Here is a 26,491-nt window from a genome sequence, read left to right on the forward strand (position 1 = left end):
AAGAAATTCTTAGCAGACCAGTTACAGCTATTTCTTTTGCCCATACAAAATGCTATAGAGAAAAATCATTCTTCTTTACATTCACCTTAATCAGTAAACCCTGAATGAATTCTGTAGTTCCAGAAACTGAAATGTAAAAAACTGTTGTGATCTGCGCATTATGTGTTTGTATAGTACCATATATAATCATTGAAACAATATATCAGCAACATTAGTGGTGCAAACTATGAAGGAAGAGAAAGCGTCAGTGTGCTTTATGATCTTTATGAGCATTTTAAACAGTTCACCACAAGTCCTACATAGGCAGCAATCTGTGAACCGGGCGAGACCTTTTAAAGCTTGTCATTTGTTAAACTGTACTCATGGAATGAACGTGAAAGAATGATGCAGAAATCTTCATTTTGAGCTAAATGCAGTGTAAACATCTGCCTTCTTTTCAGTTCAACACATCCATATCTTTATGTTCACTGGAGGTGAACTATTAAGGCAGAGAGACTGGCACCTATGCCATATTTATTGCTTCATAAAAATATCACATTAGAAGGCAATTTCAGAAGAGAAGAACGACCAATGATAAATATTTCAAACTAGCAAATTACTAGGTTGTCAATTTTTCTAATGGAGTACAGGAATTTAAAAAGTATATACACACTTACATCTGTCCAAACAGTTGTTTTAAGAAAGACAAACTATTGTGATAACATTCTTCTGTACATCGTCTGTGAAAAACTTATTATCACAGTTTCCTTAAAATGTCATAACAAAGCATTTTATTTGCTACAAAGCAAGATCCTGTCAACATTTATGAAACCATTATTTAGATGTAAAAGTCATAAATAAAAATTAAAGTAGGTGAAAAAGGGAAGTTCAAACAGAAGAGCAATGTAGAGGTTATAGAAATATGCTTAGAACTTTACTGTTACTCTCAAACTTTTTCCCAGTTTTCAGTAAAAAGAGATGTTCCACTGCTACACACTGAAAATGCTCTTCCACACATTTTGTTTGATGAACTGGGTTGAAACCACACACAAAAAAGGCACAGTCATCCTATAATAAAAAACGTGATGGTTTTATGTTCTCTAAATAACATCACAGAAAAATCAAGCAGGGGACCAGCTCTAGAACTGAGTGGACTAACTCCCAAACCTTGATCTTCTAGAGCTAGCGTACAGAGTGATCGCTTCTGCGGACCTCTTCGCAGAACTCTGTATCTGGTAATAAATGATGGCTAGCACGTAGTTGTTAGCTACGTTATGGCATATGCAATGTATGACAGAAATCTTGCAATTGGTGATACTCAAAACCTTCCGTAAAGGCCCAATTCCACTGGAACCATCTCTCAAGACTGGTGCTGAGTACTAAACAAAATGAGTAATAGGATTCTAAGACAGGCGAGCTGAACAAAGCTGAACTACCTAAAGCATATATCCAGATGGACTTCAAAACACCTTGCAGCAACATTAGGGTTTTCTGCTCTTCGTGCTCTATTTATCTCAGGGGCAAACACTCAGTGTGTGTGTTACATGTTCATCAGCGCCTCCAGTGTAATGTATAACAAGTAACTTGTTCTGCTTCTACATATGGGAAATATTTTTTTTTCCTATGAACCTGCAACATATTGTACATGGAAAATGTAAACTTAGAAACATGGCTTCCTTTTGGACACGGTAATGCTTGAGTAAAGTGGAAGGAAAAAAATGTGAACTTAACTGCCATTCAAAGCTTAATGAGCTTTAGGCCCGATTTATATTCGGTCACCCTATCACATATGCATTATATCCAATGGCACTTGTAGTATGGCAGAAGGTATCCATCACCTTTGTTACAGAGTAACCTATCCACTTGACTGTAAAACAGGCCTTTTTTGTCACAATCAGCTAAGTCAATGAAGGACAACTCAAATTATTTGTGATTAAAGCTGTGCTACTATATTGGCGTAGCAAGAATTCAGCACATGTATTTCTTTAAATTTGTGGCATTTTGTTTTACAAAAGGTGGCTTTCCATTTCTGCATAACCATGAGGTTATCCAGTGATTAGAGTTCTTGACTTGTCGAGTTTCCATTTTTGGTAATGCCATCAATTGTGAATATTACAAGCAGGACCTCCACACCTGTGATGGCCACCGGCGACGTCTTTTAACAGATCCAACAAGAAAGCAGATGCAGTTCTTTTTCATTGATGTTCCATTGGAAGTGCAGACTAAAAACTGTTCCCAGTCCGGAGCGCAGCGAATGAGACACAACAATTCTTCTAAAGCAAAAGGGCCTTTTTTAAGTACATCACATGCCTTTCAACGATCAATAAACCCTAGAGAACTTAACTAATAAAGATAAAATCACATATTTAAGTAAGGTTTTTTTTTTTTTAACGTATTTTACACGGCAAAAGAGGCACAGGCATCCTGACACAAATCCCTCCCTCTGTCCTTCCAAAAGGTCCTTTCAAAGGGGACCAGCGTTGAGATAGTTAACCTTGGTTCTATCTAATATTGAAGTACGAAATAAATATACAAACATTTCAAAAAAGAAAGATGGACCACACGAATTATAAAGTGGACAAAAACAACACTAAATCGCAGAGACCTTTTAAGTCATCCGAGGGAGACATTCAAAATATGAAAGTGTAGGGTTTTTGCCTACGACATGCTTCACACATTGTATACTAGCATTCAGACAACAATTGTGTGCATTCCAGACGCTCGCTTGTACAATCAAGCTCTCTGAAGGCGATTACTAGATCAAACTTCTAGCACTCAAAGGAATACTATACACAACTGTAAGTATCAAATTTACAAAAAGTGCAGTCAGGCAGGGTCTTAATTGTAATTATCAAATGACATATGATCACGAAGAGTATCGACTAAACTAGTAACCACTTACCTCATACCAACCAATGAAACAGCAAATGAGCACAAATAAAACAAATGTCAATATTTCGACAACTGGTTTGTACTGTTGCAGGTTCTGCAGGATTCCAAGAACTGATAAAAGGTATCATTGAACCAATAATAAATACATTACATTGTAATCTTAAGTTTAAAGTAAGCAATTTTTGGGGGGGATGGTGGGCTGGACAGAAAAAGAGACCTGTTTAGTTTATTGCCTTCCAGAATGCAAGTTTATATACAGTAGTTAAACGCAAGCTGTTCAGTTACTTCTTGTTAAATGTACTTCAAGTGTGACTACCAACTGATTCAGACCAAGGACCAATCTGTCACCAAATCAAACTGCATTTCAACTTCATGATCCTCCAGTTGTTTTCTTAAGCCTGCGTGGTGCTTAACATTTCCTTTTAAATAATGCGCTCATTTTAAAGCAGAAAAATGAATCTGCAAACAATATACACTTAAAAATTATTAAGTACTCATAAAAGCTGAGGTAATAGCATCGGATTGCACACAAAATCTGCAGTATTCCAGGCCAGATTTCCTTTGTTTTGGCCATGCCTTTAACTCCTTTCTGACCATGCCAGATTCCATTAAAACAAAAGAAATGGATAGAGCTTTAGTGTTACTGAATACTGCAAAGCTGTAAGATCAAACATGATCCAAGTGTACATTATCAAGTGTTGCTTTCTTGCATTTGTTCAACTACTTGTCCTAAGATTTCATCCACCAAATCCGTGTCTCCATTTATCTCTTGCAAGTCCAGTTCCGGCATTATTGTAGCCAACAGCCGGCCAATGTTAAGTCGCAGGGATCTCAGCTTCAGACTACAAAACAAAACAGCAATATTTTAATTGCAATTACATATTTGAATGTTTTTCCTGTTTCAAAGCACAAGTCTGTTTTGAACAATTTGCTTGAAACCAGAAACAGAATACATTTTTCATAAAAAGTATTATGAATAAAAAATAATGTAGAATAATGTAAATGTCCAGTATTTGTAAATGTCCAGTATTTGTAAAGCGCGAACAATTACCCGAAGGTGTCAAGGCGCTGGGGGCCCTCGGGAAGATTAAGCAAGCTATTGCCCAGAGTCACATGGTGCTGGGCTGATCTGCCGCCGGCACTGTGGGTTGAACTGTGAGCCCCCGGGTTCCGGCGTCAGTTGCCCTGGCCGCTGCGCCACACCTCTTCCACAAATGTATGAACTGTCATCAGAAACAACAGTTCTGATGATTTTTCAAGACTGATGTACGAATTCCTGTTAGCCAAAATGTGCAAATTGCACATCGAATTGTTTGTGTATAGGGATGTAATTTGCAATGCGACCTATGTACCGTTTCATACTCATTTCTGCACCAACAGAACGCTGAAAAATGACATGCTAATTAATATTAATTAAGAAGTTTACAATTTGTGAATCCTTGTTATTGGTTTAAAGTACAGGAATGGTGGCCTGAAAGAGACATCTGACCTCCTCCGTCCAGGGACATAGGGTAAACCCCTGCTACAGCAGCTTAAGCGAGAGCTCTCACGGGGCCTGATAAACTGGTGAACTGGGTTCTCAAACATGAATTCATTGTTTATGGGCCTCTTATATCTGCAGGCCAAATGCCGATAAATAGCACTACTATCAAATACCATGAGAGAGGATTGTGAGCTTTCTGATGGCATGCTAAGGGAAGGGAACCCATAAAGAAAAAAAGTTGAATAGCAGAAAATGCAGAGAGAGGAACACATTGGCAAACAATGAGCATGACAGAGAAATATATGAAAGAAAAAGCGACAATGAGAGAGAAAAGATGGCTAGATACAAAGGGAAGAAAGAACGGAAGGCAAAAGGAAGGGTGACAGGAAGGAAGAAAATGTGAAGATAAAGATGGAAGAAAGGTGAAAGGTAGGATGAAATGGTAAATGGATGACTTAATGGAGCGAGAGAATTGGATGGGAGTATTGAAGAATGCACAGATGAAGAGTGAATGGATGGTTAAAAGTTAGATGGATACATGGACATATCGATGAGTGGTTGGGTAAAAAGATGGATGGGGCAATGGGTGGATATATGTAAAGGTGAAAGTATGGATAGATGGATGAATAGATAAATGGAAGGCGCGTGAAAAGAGAACTTCTTAGGAAGCTTGCATTGGCTCACTTCGTGCACTCGGTCTGATTTGAGGTATGTTGTCTCAATTGAGGGGTATTTTAATTTTCTGGCTACTCCCTTGCCAATATCCCTGCATTTGCTTTCCCAACTGGGAAATAAATATAAATATATATATATATATATATATATATATATATATATATATATATATATATATATATATATATTTACATCAGCCTGTGTCCATTATGCCCATTTAAACAAACTGGTACTGTTTTTGTGTAAAAAAAAAAAAAAAAAACCTCCATTTCCCGAATCAGTTATGACAGCCAACAACCTAATCATGCCAACTCAAGCCTGTGCAGTCTCTCATATGCTATAGGGGGAAGAGGACGGATCAAAGATAACTGGCAATTCCTATTATGATGGAATAATGATATCACTTCATAAGAAATCACTGCATGAGAAAATAAGCAACCATCATCTTCATCTCACCCGTTGGTCTTGTGACTGTAATTAATACCATAAAAAGTTGTCGGAAGCATTAACTTCTTGCCTGTAGTCAGCCTGTAATCTCCCCCTGAATTCATGAACACCGAATATCTCTGCACTGCTGTGGGATCCTGGAAAGCTTTTTTACAAGAGATAATCCTTTTGGAAAAATACCAAACACCTAGCCATTACATTTACCTTAACTTAGACTATTTTTAAACTGTCAAAACAAACTATGCAAGTATGCCTAACTTATGAAATATACTATTCATTCTCTTTGAATTAATAAAATACAGGAAAAACAAATGACTATGCCCCTAAGGCACATACATAGCCTTTAGGCTAAATGCATAGTGCATAAGGGACAGCTCTAGATTGTTCTCCCAGTTTGTCTTGATGAAATTAGTTAAGTAGTCCACATTAGGCGGTTATATAACAAAGACGGTCTTTTGATATCTAGTGAAGAGGGAGTGTTGTTTACAAATTTAACCAGGGTTCCTATGGTAGAGAAGCAGTATTACAGGCAATAAACATGTTCATCTCCTTCATAGAATCTTTGCTGATATTCATGAATGTTGAATAGAATTGGAAGCTCCCATCAATATGCAGAGTTAAAAGAGACTGAAATGGACGAAGTACCCAAAAAACTAAATGAAAAAGCTGTCAAGCAAATACGTTACGCAAGGACTCCTATTCTAATTCAGCATTCATCTCGGGGTCAAGAATCTAAGCAGTAATGCTTTGTAAGTGTAAGAACTGATCTCCATGAAGCAGCTTTGCATGTCTACGCTAGTGCATATTTCTAAACACGACTCCCATTGCTCCTTTGTCTCTTATTGAATGAGCTTTAGAGCTAACCTCTAATGATCTATTTGCTTTTATTTAACAGACTGATAAATATGAAACTATATCAATTTTACTTGAATGGAGGTTTCTCTGTACCACTTTTTCCATAGCTTATGAATAGCTCATTAGCTATCCTTAACTCCTTAGTTCGGTCTAAATACTGCTTCTAAGCATTTTTAGCAACACGGGGCCTAATCACAAACTACATTTTCTAATATGTTTAGTGGTACTACAGTAATAATACTCATAAACATACATGTGGAGGTCTTAATCTCTTCTATATGCAGAGATTTCCACATACATACATAAACAATGTTGTAGTAAATGTGGGAGGGAAGAGAGATGTAGGTTTAAGGGAGCAGTAAAGAGTGGTCTAGGTAGAGCAAAAGAGGAATTTAGGGATAGACATCCACCCACCCACAAATCTGAAAGCCCATTTATATTCACATACTGAACTTCAAAAACTACTACAGTCAAAAATGCTCCAAAACCGTTGTAAATGTATTCCAGCTAAGCCGTGGATTAATCCAGAACCACCCTTGGCCAAAACACTGGAATTTCCTCCCATTAAAAGAGTCAAAGGCTTAAAATAATACCCAATGGGAAATAATGTGAAAAAAATGTATTTATTTCAACTTTAAAAAAATATATATCCATTTAATTTAAATGGCAAAACAATTACATATAAAAAAAATTGTTACAAAATATTTTAATAGTTTTTTTATTTAAAAAAATAAATGGAACATTTAAAAAAACACAAAATAAATTCTATGCATAATATTTGTAATTTGTACTACATATTAAATCAATATAAACATTTTATTTTAGGTGAGAGTTTAATTTTCTTTTACACATGTAAACGTGGCTCCACCTCCTGTTTCCAGGGGTGGGGACATGAAATTCTACACTTTGTACTAAATCTACACTCATAAATGGTAAACCGCCATAATTAGTAAATTAACTACAAAGTGTAAGAGTAAATTTACATGTGTAGATTTGCTCGTACATAAACTTACGTTTGTGAATAAGCCCCTTAAAGTGTGCAGAGATCGCTCTGCTGGAGAGGTCGGATTTAGAAAAAATATTGGTAAGGAATTCGACCCATTTTTTTTGAAAATCTGAACCCGCCTTTTTGTAAGAAACTGACGGATTGCTAAAAAAAAAGACTTCAACACTGTGAAAGATAACATAAGGCGCAGCACCGCACAATGCTTATATTTTGTGAACTCTAAGAGCTGTAGTATTAATTAAAATGCTACTTTTCAGGATAAATGGTGTTAAGATGATTTATATATGGGCTCAAAGGTAGCCTCGTAAGTTCTGCTGGCAGTACATTCAGATTCCATGGAAGAAAAGGCCTTCGAGGATAAATGTTTTTTCAGTACTCCCAGAGAATCCAGTATTCGAAGGAAAGACATCTGTAGTGGATGTTGTCTATATGCAGTAGCTGTAGGAAAATAGGGTTCTGTTGCAATATCCCCTCTACTTTTTGCCTGGTATCTGATGCAACTTGAAAGAGTGTACTGGGTACTTGCTCACCATGCATCAGTATCAGTGTTCTTTTCCCTAAACTGTTCCATTGTCTCCACAATTGACACACCTATAGCCAACATATAAGTACCAGTGGTACAAAGGGAACTGTAGTAAGGACTCCCTTAATACGTACATACATTGTTAAGTTGGCATAACCACGTCAGAAGTTAGAAAGCCATCTTGCTGCTTTTGCACACGACACTGAGTTCACATGTTATTGCTTAAACGAACTGCTGACTCGAGTTTTGCCTCACACGAGAGCAATCTGTTGTTACCATCCCGAGCTCTGCGAAGCGACCTTGGTCTGCACACGATGTGACAAACAGTCTGAGTTGTTAGACAATGCATGTTTTCCACTCTAGGTTGATCGACCCACTATTTAGTCATAACACACGAGCAGCTGCACATACCTGAAAGTTGGTGCTTTTAATATCACGGACATCATGTTTATTATTCAGACCGAAGACGAGCCTTCCTGCGAGAAGACTCCTGATGCTCCTGTGATGTGATTTCACTAAGCTGATCTTTGAGGTATGGGGTCCCCTATTCAAGCCTAAGAGACCTTCTGTTAGTCTAATAATAATATTAGCCTCTTAGTAAAGGGAAAGTGGTAGTATCCACTGTCATTATAACATGATCACCCCTTTTATACTCTATGGAATTGTAACTATGTTGATGGTTTTGATTTTAATCATTTGTCTGCTTGTATTAGCCAAAGTACTGCATATTAGGACACGTGGTCTATAAAAATAAACTCTTTTTATTTTCACCGTGTCTCTGTTGATTCTTGTTGTGGACTGATGTGAGAATAATATACGAACAGGTATTTCCGATTCCCACCATTCCTGAGTATGTACTGAGTCGCGTGTTCTGGGTTGTCTTTTCATTGGGACCGCCGAGCTAAATCTCGGATAACGAATGGGACACTTATGCTAGCCGGATACAGGGTTCTGGGTTCTGAGGTGAGTTTCTGGTACACCACAACTCACTGAGGTCCTGGGGTTCTACGCATAGTTCTGTGTATAAGCAGAATCCCTGCAACATGGCGCACCTAACGTTTGGTCTATGAGTTGAAACGCCTTAGTAGTGCTCGCGTTTGTCCACAACACCCTCATTCTTGTTTCCGGATAACAAGTCTGACGGATTTAAACCTACCTAGGTCTATTGATATAGGTTCTTTCAAGCTTGATAATTAAAAAGGTTAGTGAACCCTTGTGCTACTGATAGTTTCACGTGTGTTGTCCTAATGTCGGTGGATATTGCGGCGCATAGCCGTGCGGCTCTGAAACGTCATTTGACGCAGTATGGGGTACCGGACACTGGTATGAACGTCATCTTTGTGGTGGGAGCCGATGCGGCTCATCCCTATGAGTTGTTCTACTCTTGGGTGATGATTCCAGCGGTGGGGGATGATGACACCTTTCATTCTTACACTGCCGCTGCAGTGCCGGCGAACTATACGCCGTATAGGACACAGGAAATACCAATATCTGCTTGGCAGCATCTTATTTGGTTTAATGGCGCCCTTCCCCATGTGGTTATACCGCCGAGAATGGGCCCTTTATCAATTGCAGGGGCCACTTGGCCGGTACTAGCCGGATTTACGCCTCATCCCCGTTACCTCACGGTGACGGTGGCTGAGCTGCGTGTACTACACACTGCCCTCATTACGGTGTATAGGGCGTTAGTGCAGTATGTGTCGCGCAATAAGCAGGCGGGGGCACCTGCTGTTGCGGGACAGCCTACTGATCATCACGCGGTGGTCATTAGTCCTGTTATGGTCAATTCTGTTATGGGCAAGCGCCCCCAAACTAGGGATGATTTCCCCTTTTGGCTTGCTGAAAAATTTGACCAAATAGAAGCGGTTTACCCGAATACTACTCCTGTGGAGAAACATAGGATCCTCACCATTAGTTTGCCTAAGGACTTGGTCCCCCACATTGATGATTGTGCAAATTGGGGCAAGGTCTTTGCGGCGACGTACGCGCAGTGCTATGGCACTCCGTCTATGTTGCAGCTGCCCTCCGTAATCAAAAGAGTTCAAGAGAACCATGGTGCGGAGTCTGCGATAGAGTTAGGGATGCGGCTCCTCGGGCAATTTGACCTGGTGGCTACCATGATAATTGGTAACCTGAAGGGTCATGCTTTGCATTTCCAGGTTCATAATGAACTGAAACGAATTCCTGAGGAGGACAAACCGCAGGAATTTGCGAAAATAATCGCAGAGGCATATCGGGATTTGGGTCGTAGCTCTTTAGGAGTTAAGCCTGTAATAAAGAATCCCGATCTAAAACAGCAGGGTAAGGCAGAAACGTCTGGTAAGGACGACCGGCCCTTTTTTCCTAAACAAAAATGGCAGGTTAAACAACAGGGGAAGCAGCAGCAGCAGAAACAGGGCTCTCGGCCTGCCTCTCCCGTACAGTCTAGTAGTGAACGCACTTATGATCTGCGCGATCGTGCTGCTATAAAGTCTCCTGATAGATTTCAGGTTTCTGAACAGCGCTCTCCTCGTTCTTCACAGGAAACATCGGCTACACAGTCCGGTGGCGGAGGCGGTGGCAAAGGTCGGGGTGCTCCACAACAGCGTGACCAGCCTCGACAGACTGAGGGTAAAGGCAAGCAGGACGAATTTGCACGGCAAAGACCCCCGTTTCAGAAGAAGAAAGTGGCGGCTCTGACGGCAAGGTATGCCTCAGATAGTGCGGACACAGCTTCGGAACCGGACATGGGCGCTGACGCTCCTGGACAGCGCAGCGGAAATTACCATAGTCCGTCAAGCTCTGCGTCCATTTCTGGCGGTGACAGCAACTGATATATCGGTTACTGTGGAAACAGCTGACACCAGAGTGGCTCCCCCTGATAGACTTTATGAAATAGTCTTATTAATTGAGGGTGACATACAACGTACAATAAAAGGGATTTTGTGGGATAATCTGACCACCACCTATGATATCCTCCTAGCGGAGGCAGATTGGCCCCCAGCTTTCATTTTAGAGGCTCCTAGAGGGGAGGAAGTATCCTCCCGTCCTTTGCGCACACAGTGCCTAAGGACCAAGCTGAAGTGTATGCTGAGGAGTGGGCGCTTGCGCCGGCGGTGTATCGTACTCAGGTGGGATGGGACAGATTGTCCCCCTGCCATGAGATTCCATTGCGGTCTATGCCCCAGCCTCAACCTCAATATCCTATGCGTCGTGAAGCGAGACCCCACGTCGCGGCAATCCTTGAACAATTGGAATATCAGGGTGTTATTGAAACATGTGTGTCCCCTATGAATAACCCTTTATTCACTGTAACGAAGCCTGACGGCTCGTACCGTTTAGTTTTGGATTACCGGCACCTAAACTCCCACTGCCGGACCTGCGCGGTACAAAATACACATAGTTCGGCTTTGGTCGACAGTCTCGTGCGTAAAAGATTTAAAACGACACTTGACATTTCCAATGGCTTTTTTAGCCACAACCTGTCCACACTGAGTAGCCAGTGGACAGCGTTTACTTCGGGCGGAAAACAAAAACAGTTTACAAGATTAGCCATGGGTTACAAAAATAGCCCTGGCGTCTTTTCTGCTCGCGTGGTTTCTCTTTTAGAAAGAATAGACCCCGAAGCATACTCATATGTTGACGATATCTATCTTACGGATGATGAGCTGATGCCGCATCTGTCTCGCGTTGACAATATTATCGTGAGTTTTGCAGACTATGGCTACAAATTCAATTTTGCGAAGTCACACATCGCAGAATATACGGTGTTGTTTTTGGGCTACGAGCTCAACAATGAAGGTAAGGGGTTAGCCCCCCACTTTCTGGAAAAGTGTGCACGCTTAAGTGCTCCTACGACACTGAAGAAATTACAATCTCTGCTGGGTTTTCTGAATTTTGGCCGTACGTACATTCCTGATTATGCCCAGCGTATCAAGCCGCTTTACGCCTTGGTACAGCCTTCGTTTTCGAAATCTAGCTGGCAGCCAGAACACTCTGCTATTTTACAGTCTTTACAGGCTGACCTTCTTGCTTCACAATACTTGCTGACACGTGATAACCGCACTAACCTGGTAATAAGAATAGTACCCGGCGCGGTGGGGTTCACGTATTTGACGTTTAATGAGGGCGACACAGTCCCCATTGCGTACAAATCCCACTTGTACACCTCTGCTGAATTACGTTTTTCCACGGTCGAAAAAGTTCTGACTGCTGTGCAGATGGCGATCCTCAAGGAACGCGCACTGTCGCATGGGAAACAGATTCTGGTTGTAACTCCATATCCTGCTTTAGAGGCAGTGACTAAAGCAAGTGTACCCAATTCTAAAGCTTTGCATCCACGGTTGATACAATGGGCTACAACATTGACGTCGCCAGATGTCACTTACATCTTTGATGCCTCATTACAGACTCAAGAGTACTTGCAGTATGAATTCGTTCATCCGGCACCCCTGTCTTTGCGCCCGCTCGAAGAATACCATTGTGTCATATACACTGACGGGTCTGCGCAACCCGCAATTGGATCGAAGCACGCTTATTCTGCGGCTTGCGCAATTGTCGTAGGTACATTCGTAAATGGTGAATTCCAATCTGATGCAGTGCATACGCAGTCATTGGGTGATTGTACCGCGCAATTGGCGGAGCTCCGGGCTCTGGTGCTTGCACTGGAGTTTGCTGATCCCAGAGTCACTACTCTTATAGTGAGTGACTCCTTCTACTGTGTCCAGTCCTACAATGACAATTTACACTTCTGGTCTCAGAATGATTACCGCGACACTAAAGGTAGCACAATTAAGCATAAAACGCTTTGGGTTCGAGTGGCGGACTTTAAAGAACGTCTCCCTCTCGTAAGTGTTATTCACACTCTTGGTCACCAGCGGCTTGGTGTCCATGCTGTCGGCAACAGCTTAGCTGATGAGGCAGCGAAAACAGCAGTGGCTACATACTTAGTGGCAGCAGTTACAAGATCCAAAAGTAAGATTGATGATGACATCTTGGCAGCTATTGCTGCTACAGAGAAGGGAGGAGATTACCCGAAGGGTTTTCCCTCTCGGTACATTTATCATTTAAGTCCTGATAACGTCCCATTAGTGAGGATTAACGACGTTGGTGATAGAATAATTCCCAACGCGGACTGCAGACCAGCACTGATCTTGGCTGCGCACGAGGGGTTGGCGTCAGCCCACGCCGGTGTGTCAGCTACAATATCTCTGCTACAACAACGTTACTGGTGGTTTGGTTTATATAAACAAGCGCGCGCTTATGTTCTTGATTGTGACATTTGCCAACAGATTAAACCTTCTACTGTTGCGCGCCCACCACAGACACAGCTGTACATCTCTAATAAGCCAGTTGGTTGTGTTTATTTAGATCACTGCGGTCCTTTTTCTTCTGATACTGCGTACAAGTACATCTTGGTTGCAGTGGATTCGTGCACACGTTTTCTATGGGTGTGGCCACAAAGGAGTGCTGACTCGCGGACTGTCATCAGGGATTTGCGTGTCTTTGTGGGAACTTTTGCGTGTGGTACCTTCCATTCTGATCAGGGCCCTGCGTTCGCCTCTAAGGCTTACAAGGAGGCTATGAAAAATTTGGGGGTCCTTGTCAAATTTTCGTCTCCCTACCGACCTGAGGGTAATAGTGTGGTGGAGCGAATGAACCGTGACTTAAAGCAATCATTGACAGCACGTGTTTTAGGCACAGGCCGGAACTGGCTAGCCCATTTGTATAACGTCCAACGTGCACTAAATAATCTCCCTAGAAGGTCTCTGGGTGGGCGGACCCCGTACATGATGCTCTTCGGAATCAGAATGTTTGTTCCAGACCTTGATGGTCTAGACATTGCGGCGTCGACCGCACCCTTTGACGTAGATGATCACTGTGCTGTTTTGCAGACTCTACAAGAAGCTAGAGACTCTCTTTCGAAAGAACATTTGCCCTCCACGTCTGAAGCTGAGGTTCAGATTCCGGTAGTCGGCTGGCTACCCCGAGTTGGTGATCTGGTCCGTGAGAAGGTGGAGAACAAGAAGGAGTTCGGCCCCTCTTATCGTGCACCAGTTCCAGTGCTTGGAGTGCAGGGTACAAGAACAGTCATTTTACCTCCACTTCCTGGTCGCAAAGAAAACAGGTACATCTCTATTGACAATGTCAAACTTCAGCGAGTGGCCGATACTTCTTAGTATGACTCCGGCAGTTTCATGCCAGACAATGCAAAGAAATTCAATGATGGTTCCTGCTTCTACCACCTTGTCTGATGTTGCAATCGAGATGCATTCAGTTACTGATCCCTTGCTGATACCACCGGCTGGTGGTTTGTCCGATGAGACTGAGTATGCTTATCCTACACGTGGACCTTCGCCTGTTTTACAATCTACAGCACTTGGCCAGTCCCGTTTTTCCTTTGACACTAACTCTTTGCCCTCAACTCCCCCATCAAACATTGCTGTTTTTGTGAGCTGGTTTAAGAAACATTTTTTGATAGCTCCTTGGACATACATCTGGTTGATGCTTTTTGGTATTTTTTTGTTTATGTCCATTGGATTTGTTGTGGTTTTCTTCCGTTTGGTGGATGGCCATTATCTCAAAGAGAGATCGACAATTAGACTTATCAATGGAACTTTGGCTCCCCACTCCTCATCCCACATCATGAAAAGGGACCAGACTTTTGTGAATATTACTGCCTGGCCCGTCATGGATGGAATCGCATGGGATGCAGTTAAATTTCAAATTCATGGGCCTACAGAGGTCATTAATGTGCCTAATGTATTTCGTGTTTCTATGGGTGATGTAGTTAAACAGAACATACGTTCTGATGATTGGGATGTACACGCCATTGAAGCACTGTTTTCAGATTTGAAATATTATGCCGCCTTTGATGCAGAGGATTTGTATGAAAATGCGGCTAATTATGCGGAACAGTATTGTTTTCAACATTATGGCAATCACTTCTTGCATAAATCAAATTCGTTTAGAAATTTTGTAAATTTTACCCAGTGGGAACATTGTCCCACCCCCTCGTTTGGCAGTTCACACACATTAGTTGATAAGTTTACTTATTTTACTGATTTCAGTGTTTCAGCCCCGGCATCCTTTTATTTTAAAGTTAAGCCTGAGTCTGCCTCCAAGGTTAGACTGACACACACCAAATTGCTATATTCTAAGTCCTTTATGGATGAGTTGTCAATCAAAGGTTATGATCTATGGAAGGCTACTATTGATCTTAAGTCGGTTTGGGGTTCCAAACCGTGGCAGGTTCAGGGAACTGAAGCTTTACACCGTGCCTGTCTAGTACCAAATCATATGTTGTTTTTAAATGCAACCATCTTCCAAACCACCTGTTTCGGATTGGCCACTTCTAAAAAACTAAATTCGCCTTCTGTGCCGGATCTGGGTGCTTACCCAAATTGGAATAATCACACAGATCTGTCCCTTCCTGCTTTGCAGTTATTGGTTTCCAATTCGTCTTTCAATATTTCGAAATTTAATAGTGAAGGATGGTTAATTTGGCAAAGCAGTTCTGATACCTGTCAACGTCGTTTTCTAGGACTGAAACCGGGGTATACTCAAGATCGAGTGGACCCCCGTTTTGAGTCGTCACATACAGTAACTACATACTCTGTGGGGAAATTATGTCAGTCCTGGCTGCGACATTCCACCTTGGCATCTGTCAAAGTTCATTTATCAAAGTTACATGACAAAATAGATTTGAATGATTTTGTTAAAGGTCCTGTGGGTGGCAGATCCAAGAGATGGGCGTATGCTATTTACAACGAAGTATGGAAACTGTCGCAAATTGAGGCAGCTTCAAGATTGAGAGCTATTGATCAGGCTAATATGGAAAAAGTATTAGCAGTAATTGATAACAGCATTAACACTCTTTCTTCTCGCATTTATACATTAGATAATATTGTTTCTTCCATTGTTGATATTGTGCAGGATGATATGTCTGTGTTGTATCATGGTCAAAACCAGTTGCGTTCTGTTATGCAGTTTGCATGGACATTACAAACATTGAAGGCAGGGAAGGTCCCTTGGGACTATCTGAATACAACATCGTTATTTCTTCCCTTTAACCTTACTGACAAACAGCAGTTCATGTCCATGAAGGATGCTACATATTCCCTGCTCTATATTGAGAAATTGGAGCCGTTACCTTTTTCTGTTGCGGAAGTCGATTCCGCTGTGTGGCTCTTACACGGATTGATAAGTCTACCGTTTGCGCTTTTTAAGTTTACCTCTTGTATGAAACACTATGCTCTGGGTAGATATGAACAGCTGGGTACCGCTTTCATACATGAAGTCTGGTCCCTCCCCTTTACGTATAGATGTACAAGGGACGGTACTGAGGTTTATCTGAAGGGTGAAGAATGTACAACGTCACCTGATCATTCTGTTGTGTGTAGGCACATTCAATTACACGGTGCTTGTAATGTACACGCTCCGAACTTGGCCTGCGTCCTCAAAGGTATCCCGGTACCAGTGATTACGCCATCTTTCACGCTGCTAGCAAACGGTAGTTATTTAATTTTGAACAATGAAGCTTGCTGCGGGATGTTAGTAGGGATCCCGTATATAGTAACTGTAACACAGAGGGTTGTCTGCTCCAATAACGTCCTGTTTCCACCCCCGCATGGGAGGCTGGATGCTTCTATCTGGCCTTCAATTCCAACCTTGAAAGCAGAGTTCGACAAAATGAGCAGAATAAGAGCGCTATTGTCCCAAAAGGAGGTGCCATTGACTTCCTCCCGGGAAACGTTTGTCCTTCACGTAGCAAATACGCGCACAGAGGTACAGGCGCTTTTGAACACTGACCTCCCCCTGCATTTTGGTGCTTTGATCCAAACAATTTTCAATGCCTCGTCCACGACTGGCCTGGCTCATTTTTTTAAACTTGTGGGCTCGGGCCTCGTGACCTCGTTCCAAACTATTTTTGGTGTGATTCCGGCATTTTTTCATTCTATTTTCTCCAGTGTCTTTGGAGGTGTCCCGTTAATTCTGGCTCTAGTGGCAGGTGTGCTACTTTTACTTTTCATCTTGCGGAATGGCTGCTCTTTCTGTGCCACACGTCAGCCTGTCCCGTCTGCAGCTTCTTCGTGACAGGATGCTTGATTACTATGGTGTCCTGCCGTTGGCGACTTTGAGCCTGGCATATGGATTATCCTTCCGGTATTCCTACTTCACCTGCGTGCAACCTGTCTTCCACTGCCTAGATTGTCCCTTTGAATGGCCTATGGATTTGTGCTTAACCAACATGGTGTCTCCGGACCCGGATTTTGATCGACTGATGAGGCCCTTAGTGTCTCACGAGTCTGCCTGTTCTGGTGTTCGGATTATGGCCTGCGGTGCGGCGCATGGTATCCTGGGTAATTGGGACATCGTGAGAGCGGCATATGACTTCTTGAATATGAGTTACTTGGAAGTACACGCTGGTTGCCCTCCGATGGTGCTAGAGGCTCCGCTGATAGAAGAACACGTATGTTCCTTTTCTTTACTTAACTGGATGGCTGAAACCTTCAGTGGCCGTGCCAATGATTTTCTGCTGGAAGCTGTGGCCACATATGCTGCATATACTTTCATGGATTGAGTGAACTTTCGTCCACTGTGTTTTCCTCACGTGTCTTGAACTGTCCCTGTGCGTCTGCACTTCTGCCCGGTGAGGCGTTTTTTTTTTTCATTTTTTCACCTCCCACGGCACGTCTGAGGTTTTTTGTTTTTTCTATCTCTTTTTGATTTTTTCTTGTTCGAACTTTGCCTGAACTGACCGGTTCCTTTTTAAATTGGATACGCCTTGTTCTGCTCTGTCGTGCTTGAACTCTGCGTTCTCTCTTTTCTTGCATACTAAGTAGTGCTTCGATCAAGGGGGCATGTAGTAAGGACTCCCTTAATACGTACATACATTGTTAAGTTGGCATAACCACGTCAGAAGTTAGAAAGCCATCTTGCTGCTTTTGCACACGACACTGCGTTCACATGTTATTGCTTAAACGAACTGCTGACTCGAGTTTTGCCTCACACGAGAGCAATCTGTTGTTACCATCCCGAGCTCTGCGAAGCGACCTTGGTCTGCACACGATGTGACAAACAGTCTGAGTTGTTAGACAATGCATGTTTTCCACTCTAGGTTGATCGACCCACTATTTAGTCATAACACACGAGCAGCTGCACATACCTGAAAGTTGGTGCTTTTAATATCACGGACATCATGTTTATTATTCAGACCGAAGACGAGCCTTCCTGCGAGAAGACTCCTGATGCTCCTGTGATGTGATTTCACTAAGCTGATCTTTGAGGTATGGGGTCCCCTATTCAAGCCTAAGAGACCCTCTGTTAGTCTACTAATAATATTAGCCTCTTAGTAAAGGGAAAGTGGTAGTATCCACTGTCATTATAACATGATCACCCCTTTTATATTCTATGGAATTGTAACTATGTTGATGGTTTTGATTTTAATCATTTGTCTGCTTGTATTAGCCAAACTACTGCATATTAGGACACGTGGTCTATAAATATAAACTCTTTTTATTTTCACTGTGTCTCTGTTGATTCTTGTTGTGGACTGATGTGAGAATAATATACGAACAGGTATTTCCGATTCCCACCATTCCTGAGTATGTACTGAGTCGCGTGTTCTGGGTTGTCTTTTCATTGGGACCACCGAGCTAAATCTCGGATAACGAATGGGACACTTATGCTAGCCGGATACAGGGTTCTGGGTTCTGAGGTGAGTTTCTGGTACACCACAACTCACTGAGGTCCTGGGGTTCTACGCATAGTTCTGTGTATAAGCAGAATCCCTGCAACAGAACTGTAACCAGAGAGGGTCTATATGCAGCATGTATTGTGCCACCCTCAGAGACCCTGCACCAAAGACACACACACCGCCATTGCAGACTGTGTTTTAGTGTAGCTAAAAATGAAGAGTTGACATGGCATACACCCGTGTGCCATGCCTACAAAACACTGCCCGTGGCATAGGTATGTCACCCTTCTAGCAGGCCTGAAAGCCCTAAGGCGGGGTGCACATTACCACAGATGAGGGCATAGCTGCATGAGCAATATACCCCTACAGTGTCTGAGTCCATTCTCAGACATTGTAAGTACAGTGAAGCCATACTGAGTGCTTGGGCTGGGAGTTTGTCATTACGAACTTCACAGCTCCATGATGGCTTTACTGAATGCTAAGAAGTTTGGTATCAAACTTCTCAACTGATTAAACCCACACAGATGCATGTACTGGATTTATTACGAAATGCACTCAGAGGGCATCTTAGAGATGACCCCTAAAAAACACTTGTTAGTGTGCAGCTGACTGGTCTGCACCAGCCTGCAAAACTCAGATATGTTTCTGACCCCCTGAGATGGAAGCCTTGTGCTCTTGTGGGTCAGAAACAAAGCCTGTTCTGGGTGGAGGTGCTTCACACCTACCCCCAAGTAGGAACAGCATTCAAGGGTGGCAAGCTTCAAACGCTTTCTGCCCTTTGTTATGCTACCCAAGGCTTCTTCAGCTAGTGGAGATGCCCGCACCAACCCCCACATTTGGCATCAAGGTCGGCAGGAAAATTAGTAGGTGAGGAGAGGTGTGTCTCCTCTCAGCCAGGACCACTCCTAAGGTATCCTGAGCTGAAGTGACCCCCTCCTTAGAAAATCCTCGGTGTTGGATGGAAGGATTTTAGGCAATAGGATCAGGGAATGCCCCCTCCCAAAAGGGAGGTGACATACAAAGGGTGTTATCACCCTAAAGGTAAGTAGCCCATTGGCCACTACCTGGCAGTGCATGAGACTCCACCAAATTCAGTATTTAGTATGATCCTCAGATTGATGCAACCTAAGAAAAGGACGAAGACGCAGTGCAGCCGAGCCTGAAGGCGACTACTGATTTAGCCCAGCCCTACCGGCCGGTCTCCTGCTCAGAGACCCTGTGAAGGGGACGTTGATTTGTACCCTGCTGCCGGCTGCCCCTGTGCCGCTGGTAGTGTAAGGTTAGTACTGCCTTGTGCCCCATGCTTGCTTTAACCACCAGGGCCTGTGGCCTGAAACTGTGGCTACTTATCTGCAAATCGCACCTCTTGTGTGTGCCCCAGTCTCCATTGTCTACCACTGGGCTCAGAGACCTCTGCACCCGGCCGCCCCTGTGCAGCTGGTGGTGCAGTATCTACCTTGATCTGACCCTTGCCCAGTGTTGGTCCAAACCCCAGAAGAATGGATGTGTTAATCGAGTACTTCCCTATGCATAAACCTGTTTTCCTCTCATTGCTTTTCGGTCTGTTGCACTAAATGTCCATCTCTTACATTTGCTAATCTTGTTACTGTTTGATTGACATTACCAAAGTAAACTTAATACTACTGTAAAGTATTTTACTGCCTTTACAACACAGTACCTACTGCATTTGAAAATAATTGCTATTCTTTAAACTTATTTACCTGCAACTGAGTTCCTCTTGGTTCTAAAATGAAAGTAATAACTTTTTATACAAAACAATTGGTCTTGGATTCAGTCTTTGAGTGTGTGTAATAATTTATTGCCCGAGTGTGTAAAACAAATGCTTAACACAACCCTCTGATAAGCCTAACTGCTCGACCACACTACCACAAATAAAGCTTTTAGTAATATCTACTTAAGCCTCTGGGGATCTACTGGACTCTGTGCACACTATACCTTACTATGGTATAGTATATATAGAGCCAGCTTCCTACAATAGCATAATAGGTATACCTCTTAGAAAGCAAGTTGACCAATGATCCCCTTCGATACACCACAGACAAAACCTCTGACTAAAAGGCTTAAGATGCTCTTGTGCAGAGCCTCTTTCCTTTCTTTAGTATCCTCATGAAGCCTAAAGAAAATTTCAAATGTACATACTGGATGTATTTTCAAGTCACAAGGTCACACTCAGAGATGTCAAACTATGACATAGTATGATGCCTTTGAAACTCAATACCTGCTCTTGTTTGTACTGCAGCTTCATGCGTGTTTTGTTGGCCCACTGAAGCACATCTGCGACTCACCACTTTCTTGGCCATAGAAGTGCTAGTCGAATTATTATTACAACAAACAATTGATGGACGGAATGCTGACAATGCATACATTCTCCCCCAGTCAAGAGATCTGGGTTAAATCCATCGTTCTTTTGCCCACTACACCACCCCAGTTTAGACATGGCCATATGCAAATCAGTCTTGACCCTGTGCCTCATGGGAACAGTCCAGCCCGAACTGCCAAGCCATGTCTTCCCTGGACCGGAATCAAGCATCCTAGGACCGGTTTCTGGCTATCAGCCGTCATCAGCCAGGATAGCTTGACTCCAGTGGCGTAGTGAGCACGGGTCCCACTAGAGGAAAACTGCAGAGATATACTTCGGACTAGCAGATCAAAAACACTAACCAGTGACACAGGTTGTGGTAACCTGAATGCAAATTCCAGCCATTATGCGCCGGCTGACATTTAGAACACATCTATACTTGACAAACCCCTACAGATGAAAATGTTGTTTGTAGGAATCTGCCCCTTTTTGACCCCCATTGTTTGCCAGGCCTTTGATGCAATGTCGACTGAAATGTACTGGTTTCTTGCTAACCAGGCCCCCAGTGCTAGTGTTCTTTCCCCAAAACAAGGTAACTGTTTAACCCCTTGTATGCCCATGACGTGCTGGACACGTCATGGAGCACAGTCGCGCTGTGCCCATGACGTGTCCAGCACGTCATGAGGCATTCCCTGGGGAATCCCTCTGGTGCGGGCACCAGAGGGATTCCCTTTCTGCCAAAATAGCCTCCCCCTTTCACTATAATGACGATCGGCGCGCACGTCGTGCCGACGTCATTACAGTGAAAGTGAAACTGAAATGAGCCAAGAGGCTCATTTCAGTTTCACTTTCTACGTGCTTAGGGGGCTATCTCAGCCCCCTGAGCACGTAGAAAGACGGGAGAGGTATCGTTGGAAAGGGGAGAATCAGGTGTTTTTGTCAGCTAAATTTGAGGTTTGCAGGGCATTCTGGGTAAAGAAACGTTGGGGGATCCACGCAAGCCATACCTCCCTGGAATCCCCCGGGTGTCTAGTTTTCAGAAATGTGTGGGTTTCATAGGTTTCCCTAGGTGCCGGCAGAGCTAGGGTTCAAAAACTACAGCTAGGCACTTTGCCAAAAAAGGTTCATTTTTCACTGCGAAATTGAGGTGTGTCCACGATGCGTTTTGCGCCGTTTCCTGTCGCGGGCACTAGGTTGACCCACACAAGTGAGGTACCATTTTATCGGAAGACTTTGGGGAACGCGGGGTGGGTGGAAATTTGTGGATCCACGCAGATTCCAGAACTTTCCACCAGAGAAATGTGGGGAAAATGCGTTTTTTTGGGCAATTTTTTAGGTTTTTGCAAGGGATTCTGGGTAACAGAACCTGGTGGGTGGCAGTCAAGTCACCCCATCCTGGATTCCCCTGGGTGTCTAGTTTTAAAAAATGTATAGGTTTGCTAGGTTTTCCTAGGTGCCGGCAGAGCTATGGTTCAAAAACTACAGCTAGGCACTTTGCCTACAAAGGGTCATTTTTCGCTACAAAATTGAGGTGTGTCCACGTTAAGTTTTGCGCCGTTTCCTGTCGCGGGCACTAAGTTGACCCACACAAGTGAGGTACCATTTTTCTCGGAAGACTTTGGGGAACGCGGGGTGGGTGGAAATTTGTGGATCCACGCAGATTCCAGAACTTTCCACCAGAGAAATGTGGGGAAAATGCGTTTTTTTGGGCAATTTTTTAGGTTTTTGCAAGGGATTCTGGGTAACAGAACCTGGTGGGAGGCAGTCAAGTCACCCCATCCTGGATTCCCCTGGGTGTCTAGTTTTAAAAAATGTATAGGTTTGCTAGGTTTCCCTAGGTGCCGGCAGAGCTAGGGTTAAAAAACTACAGCTAGGCACTTTGCTAAAAAAGGGTCATTTTGCATTGTGAAAATGTGGTGTGTTCACGTTGGGTTTTGAGCCATTTCCTGTCGTGGGCACTATGCCTACCCCTACAAGTGAGATACCATTTTTATCGGGAGACTTAGGGTAATTCAGATTTGTAAAGGAACTGTTATTACCTATTGACTTTCGATGCATTTCCGCCTTCCAAATGAAAGACATTGTGTAAAAAAGAAGTCATTCTAAAAAATGACTGATAATTCTCATGCTAGTATGAGTATTCCCAAATTCGGAAATGTGCAAATGTCTACTGTTTCTAAACTCTATATTTTGTTCCCATTTCAGAAATACATAGGTGTCTGTCATACCGATTTTTCCATGTACACATTTTTACACAATAATTGCTATATACCCGGTACATAATAAAAAACCATTGCAAGTTGCTGCTCAGTTTTTGGCTCTGGGTTCGTCGGGTTCTTGGTGAACGTACAAGTCCTATATATCCCCACAACCAGTAATTTCCAGCGGATGTAACGGTATATTGCTTTGAAAGAGCTGTCATAATTAGAAGAAGTTACAGGTGAAAACGTTGACACAAAAGGCGCTTTTTTTCAACAAATTTTCAATTTATCCTATATTTAACTGTTAGTTTCTATAAAGAAACCTTGATGGATCTACACAAATGACCCCTTACTGAATTCAGAATTTCGTCTACTTCTCTAAAATGTATAGCTTTCCAGGATCCATTATTGCTTTTGTACCCATTTCTACCATTAACTGGAAGGAGGTCAAAAGCACAAAAAATAGCAAAAATCGGCTATGTCCCAGAAAAATGCCAAAACTGTGTAAAAAATGTTGGGTTTCTGACAAAAGTCTGGTATCCCCTAAAAGCTGGGAAAATGGGGATTTCAGCCCCACAAACCCTTTTTTGATAACACTTGCAGGGAAAAACCCAGATGCTTTCATTTTCAGCCCGTTTTTCCCATTTTCCCCAAAAAAACCTAACTTTTGCTGTATTTTGCCTAATTTCTGTGACCCCTCCAGGGGAATCCACAAACCCTAAGTACCCTCAGAATTCCCATGATGTTGGAAGAAAACTTATGTGGTCAAAAAGTTACAGGGGCCTCAGCGCGCACTACCCCAAATAGCCAAAAAAGGGCGTGGCACAGGAGGGGAAAAGGCCTGGCAGCGAAGGGGTTAATTTGACCCCAAATGGAATTACGTTTAGCACCTCTGTAAGTCCCTAGTAAATGGTACCCCGGTATCTACGGCATGGGTACTAAAGAGTGTCCCTAATGGCTGCAGCATGTACTGTGCCACCCTAAGGGCCCCAACACCAAACTCATGCAGACTGTCATTGCAGGCTGCATGAAAAGGTGCAAACAAGTATGAAAACACGACATGGCACATATCCCGTGTGTTCTGCTCACAGACACTGCATGCAATATATGTAAGTCACCCCTACAGCAGGCCTTATAGCCCTATGGTAGGGTGCATTATATTACATGTGAGGACATATCCGCATGAGCAGATATGCCCCTGTGCTCTCTAGTTCAATTACTAGATAGTGCAAGTGAACAGGGAAGCCATTTGAGTAAATGTACTGGACACTGGTCATTATGAGTGGCTTCACTGCAACCTATGGTGTTTGGTATCAAACACCTTGTCTTAATAAACCCATACTGAGTCAGCAATTCATTTATTACAACATGCACCCAGAGGGCACTTTAGAGATTACCCCTGAAAACCTACCAGCCTCTTAGTGTGCTGTCTGACTGGTATTGCCTAGCCTGGCACCACATATATGTTTCTGACCACCTGCAGGTGAGAGCCCTCTCTAAGACCAGAAACAATGCCTGCTCCAGAGGAAGGTGTTCACACCTTCTCCTGTAGGATGACTAGTTATTTAGCATATCAAGGCCAGGAGCTTCAGAGCCCTTACCGCCTTTGATATGCTACTCTGGCTTCCCCAAGACCTGGAAGATGCCACCCCTGGTCTGTGGCCCATTTGGCACCAAGACAGGTGGGACATCAGCTATGCAAAGATGCGGGTTGCACCATCAGGCTAGTCACACCCCTAAGGTAGGTGTAGGTTTCCTGGAGTGCTCTAGGAAGGCAAATGCTACTTACCAGTATGCATCTGTTCTTGGCATGTAGAGCTGCAGATCCACACACTTAGCATAGATCGCCATCTGGTGTTGGGCACGGATGTTTGCACTTGTTTTTGTCCTGGAAAGTCTTTGGAAGTCACGAGATAAGTGACTCCTCCTTTGGATCATAGTGCGCATGGGCATCGGCTCCATCCTCAGATTGTTTTTCGCCTGCAGGGAAATGATGGAGCTTTGTAAGAAACAGGAAAGATGCCCATGTATGCTGGATCTAAATAAGATGGTACTGGAACTGATAAAGGTAGCCGGGGAGGCGGGTCGGCGTGTGTGGATCTGCAGCTCTACATGCCAAGAACAGATGCATACTGGTAAGTAGCATTTGCCGTTCGAGGCATACGAGCTGCAGATCACACACTTAGCATAGATTGTATAGCAGTACCCATCCTTAGCGGCGACCACCAGTATCTGCTGCAGTAGTTTGAAATAGTGCTTTGAGAACAGCCTGGCCCACACTAGCTTGTTGTTTTGTTTGCACATCCACGCAATAGTGTTTTGTGCGGTGTAGACCATGTAGCTGCCCTGCAGATGTCATCTAAGAGAATGTTCCCTAAAAATGCCATAGAAGCCCCTATCTTTCGAGTGGGCTTTTGGAGGAACAGATAAAGTACGTTTTGCTTTGTGGTAGCAAATTTGTATGCATTTAACGATCCATTTAGCTATCCCAGACTTTGATATGGGGTTGCCTCTGTGTGGTGGTGAGAAAGACACAAAAAGTTGTTTGGTCTTACGAAAAGGTTTTGTTCTCTCGATGTAATAAAGCAATGCTCTTTTAACATCTAAAGTATGAAGAGCTCTTTTTGCAACTGTCTGTGGTTGCTAGAAAAATATGGGCAACTCCACAGACTGATTGAGGTGGAAGGAAAAAATGACTTTTGGAAGGAATTTAGGATTAGTCCATAGAACAACCTTATTATGATGGATTTGCAAAAAAGGTTCCTGGATAGTTAGTGCTTGTAGCTCACTAACTCTCCTAAGAGAAGTAATGGCTAGTAGGAAAGCTACTTTCTATGGTAAGAATTGTAGCTCACATTTATGTAGAGGTTCAAAAGGAGGGCCCATTAGTCTTGTGAGAACAATGTTTAAATTCCACACAGGTGAGGGTGGTACTCTGGGAGAAATTATCCTTTTAAGGCCTTCTATAAAGGCTTTGATGGCAGGTACCCTGAAAAGTGATAAGTGTTGTCTATTTTGTAGGTATGCTGCAATGGCAGCAAGGTGCAGTCTAATAGACGTACAGGCTAAGTTGCACCTTTGGAGGTGTGGAAGGTACCCTATGATGTGTTGGATAGACACGTCTAGGGGATTGATGGTGTCGTTATGACAATATATCACAAATCGCTTCCACTTGGCTGCATAGCAGGCTCTAGTGGTGGGACGTCTAGCTTCTCTAATGACGTTGTGGGTGGCGAAGAGGTCTATCTGTGGTTGCCCCCACATTTGAAAGAACGGTTGAAGAACTTGCGGATGAAGTTCCCACTCGTGGATTTGTTGTGTTTGACAACTTAACAGATCGGCTATGGTGTTTTGGACTCCCGGGACATGTTGGGCTAGGAGAAAATTATTCTGAGGTATAGCCCATGTCCATATGCTCTGTGCTAGGTGAGA

General features: G+C 43.1%; 1 protein-coding gene across 1 annotated transcript in view; it reads right to left on the reverse strand.

Annotated features, from left to right (window-relative positions):
• Positions 1 to 248: 248 nt before the first annotated feature.
• MORC3 (MORC family CW-type zinc finger 3) overlaps positions 249 to 26,491 on the reverse strand; it is a 684,179-nt gene continuing 657,936 nt past the window's right edge. Inside the window, exon 17 of the mRNA XM_085621291.1 lies at positions 249 to 3,713. Coding sequence (XP_085477417.1) covers positions 3,563 to 3,713 — 151 coding nt within the window. The 3' untranslated portion in view covers positions 249 to 3,562. The remainder of the gene's footprint in view (positions 3,714 to 26,491) is intronic.

Source organism: Triturus cristatus, chromosome 8 (genome assembly GCF_964204655.1).
Source record: "Triturus cristatus chromosome 8, aTriCri1.1, whole genome shotgun sequence".
Classification (NCBI taxonomy): Eukaryota; Metazoa; Chordata; class Amphibia; order Caudata; family Salamandridae; genus Triturus; species Triturus cristatus.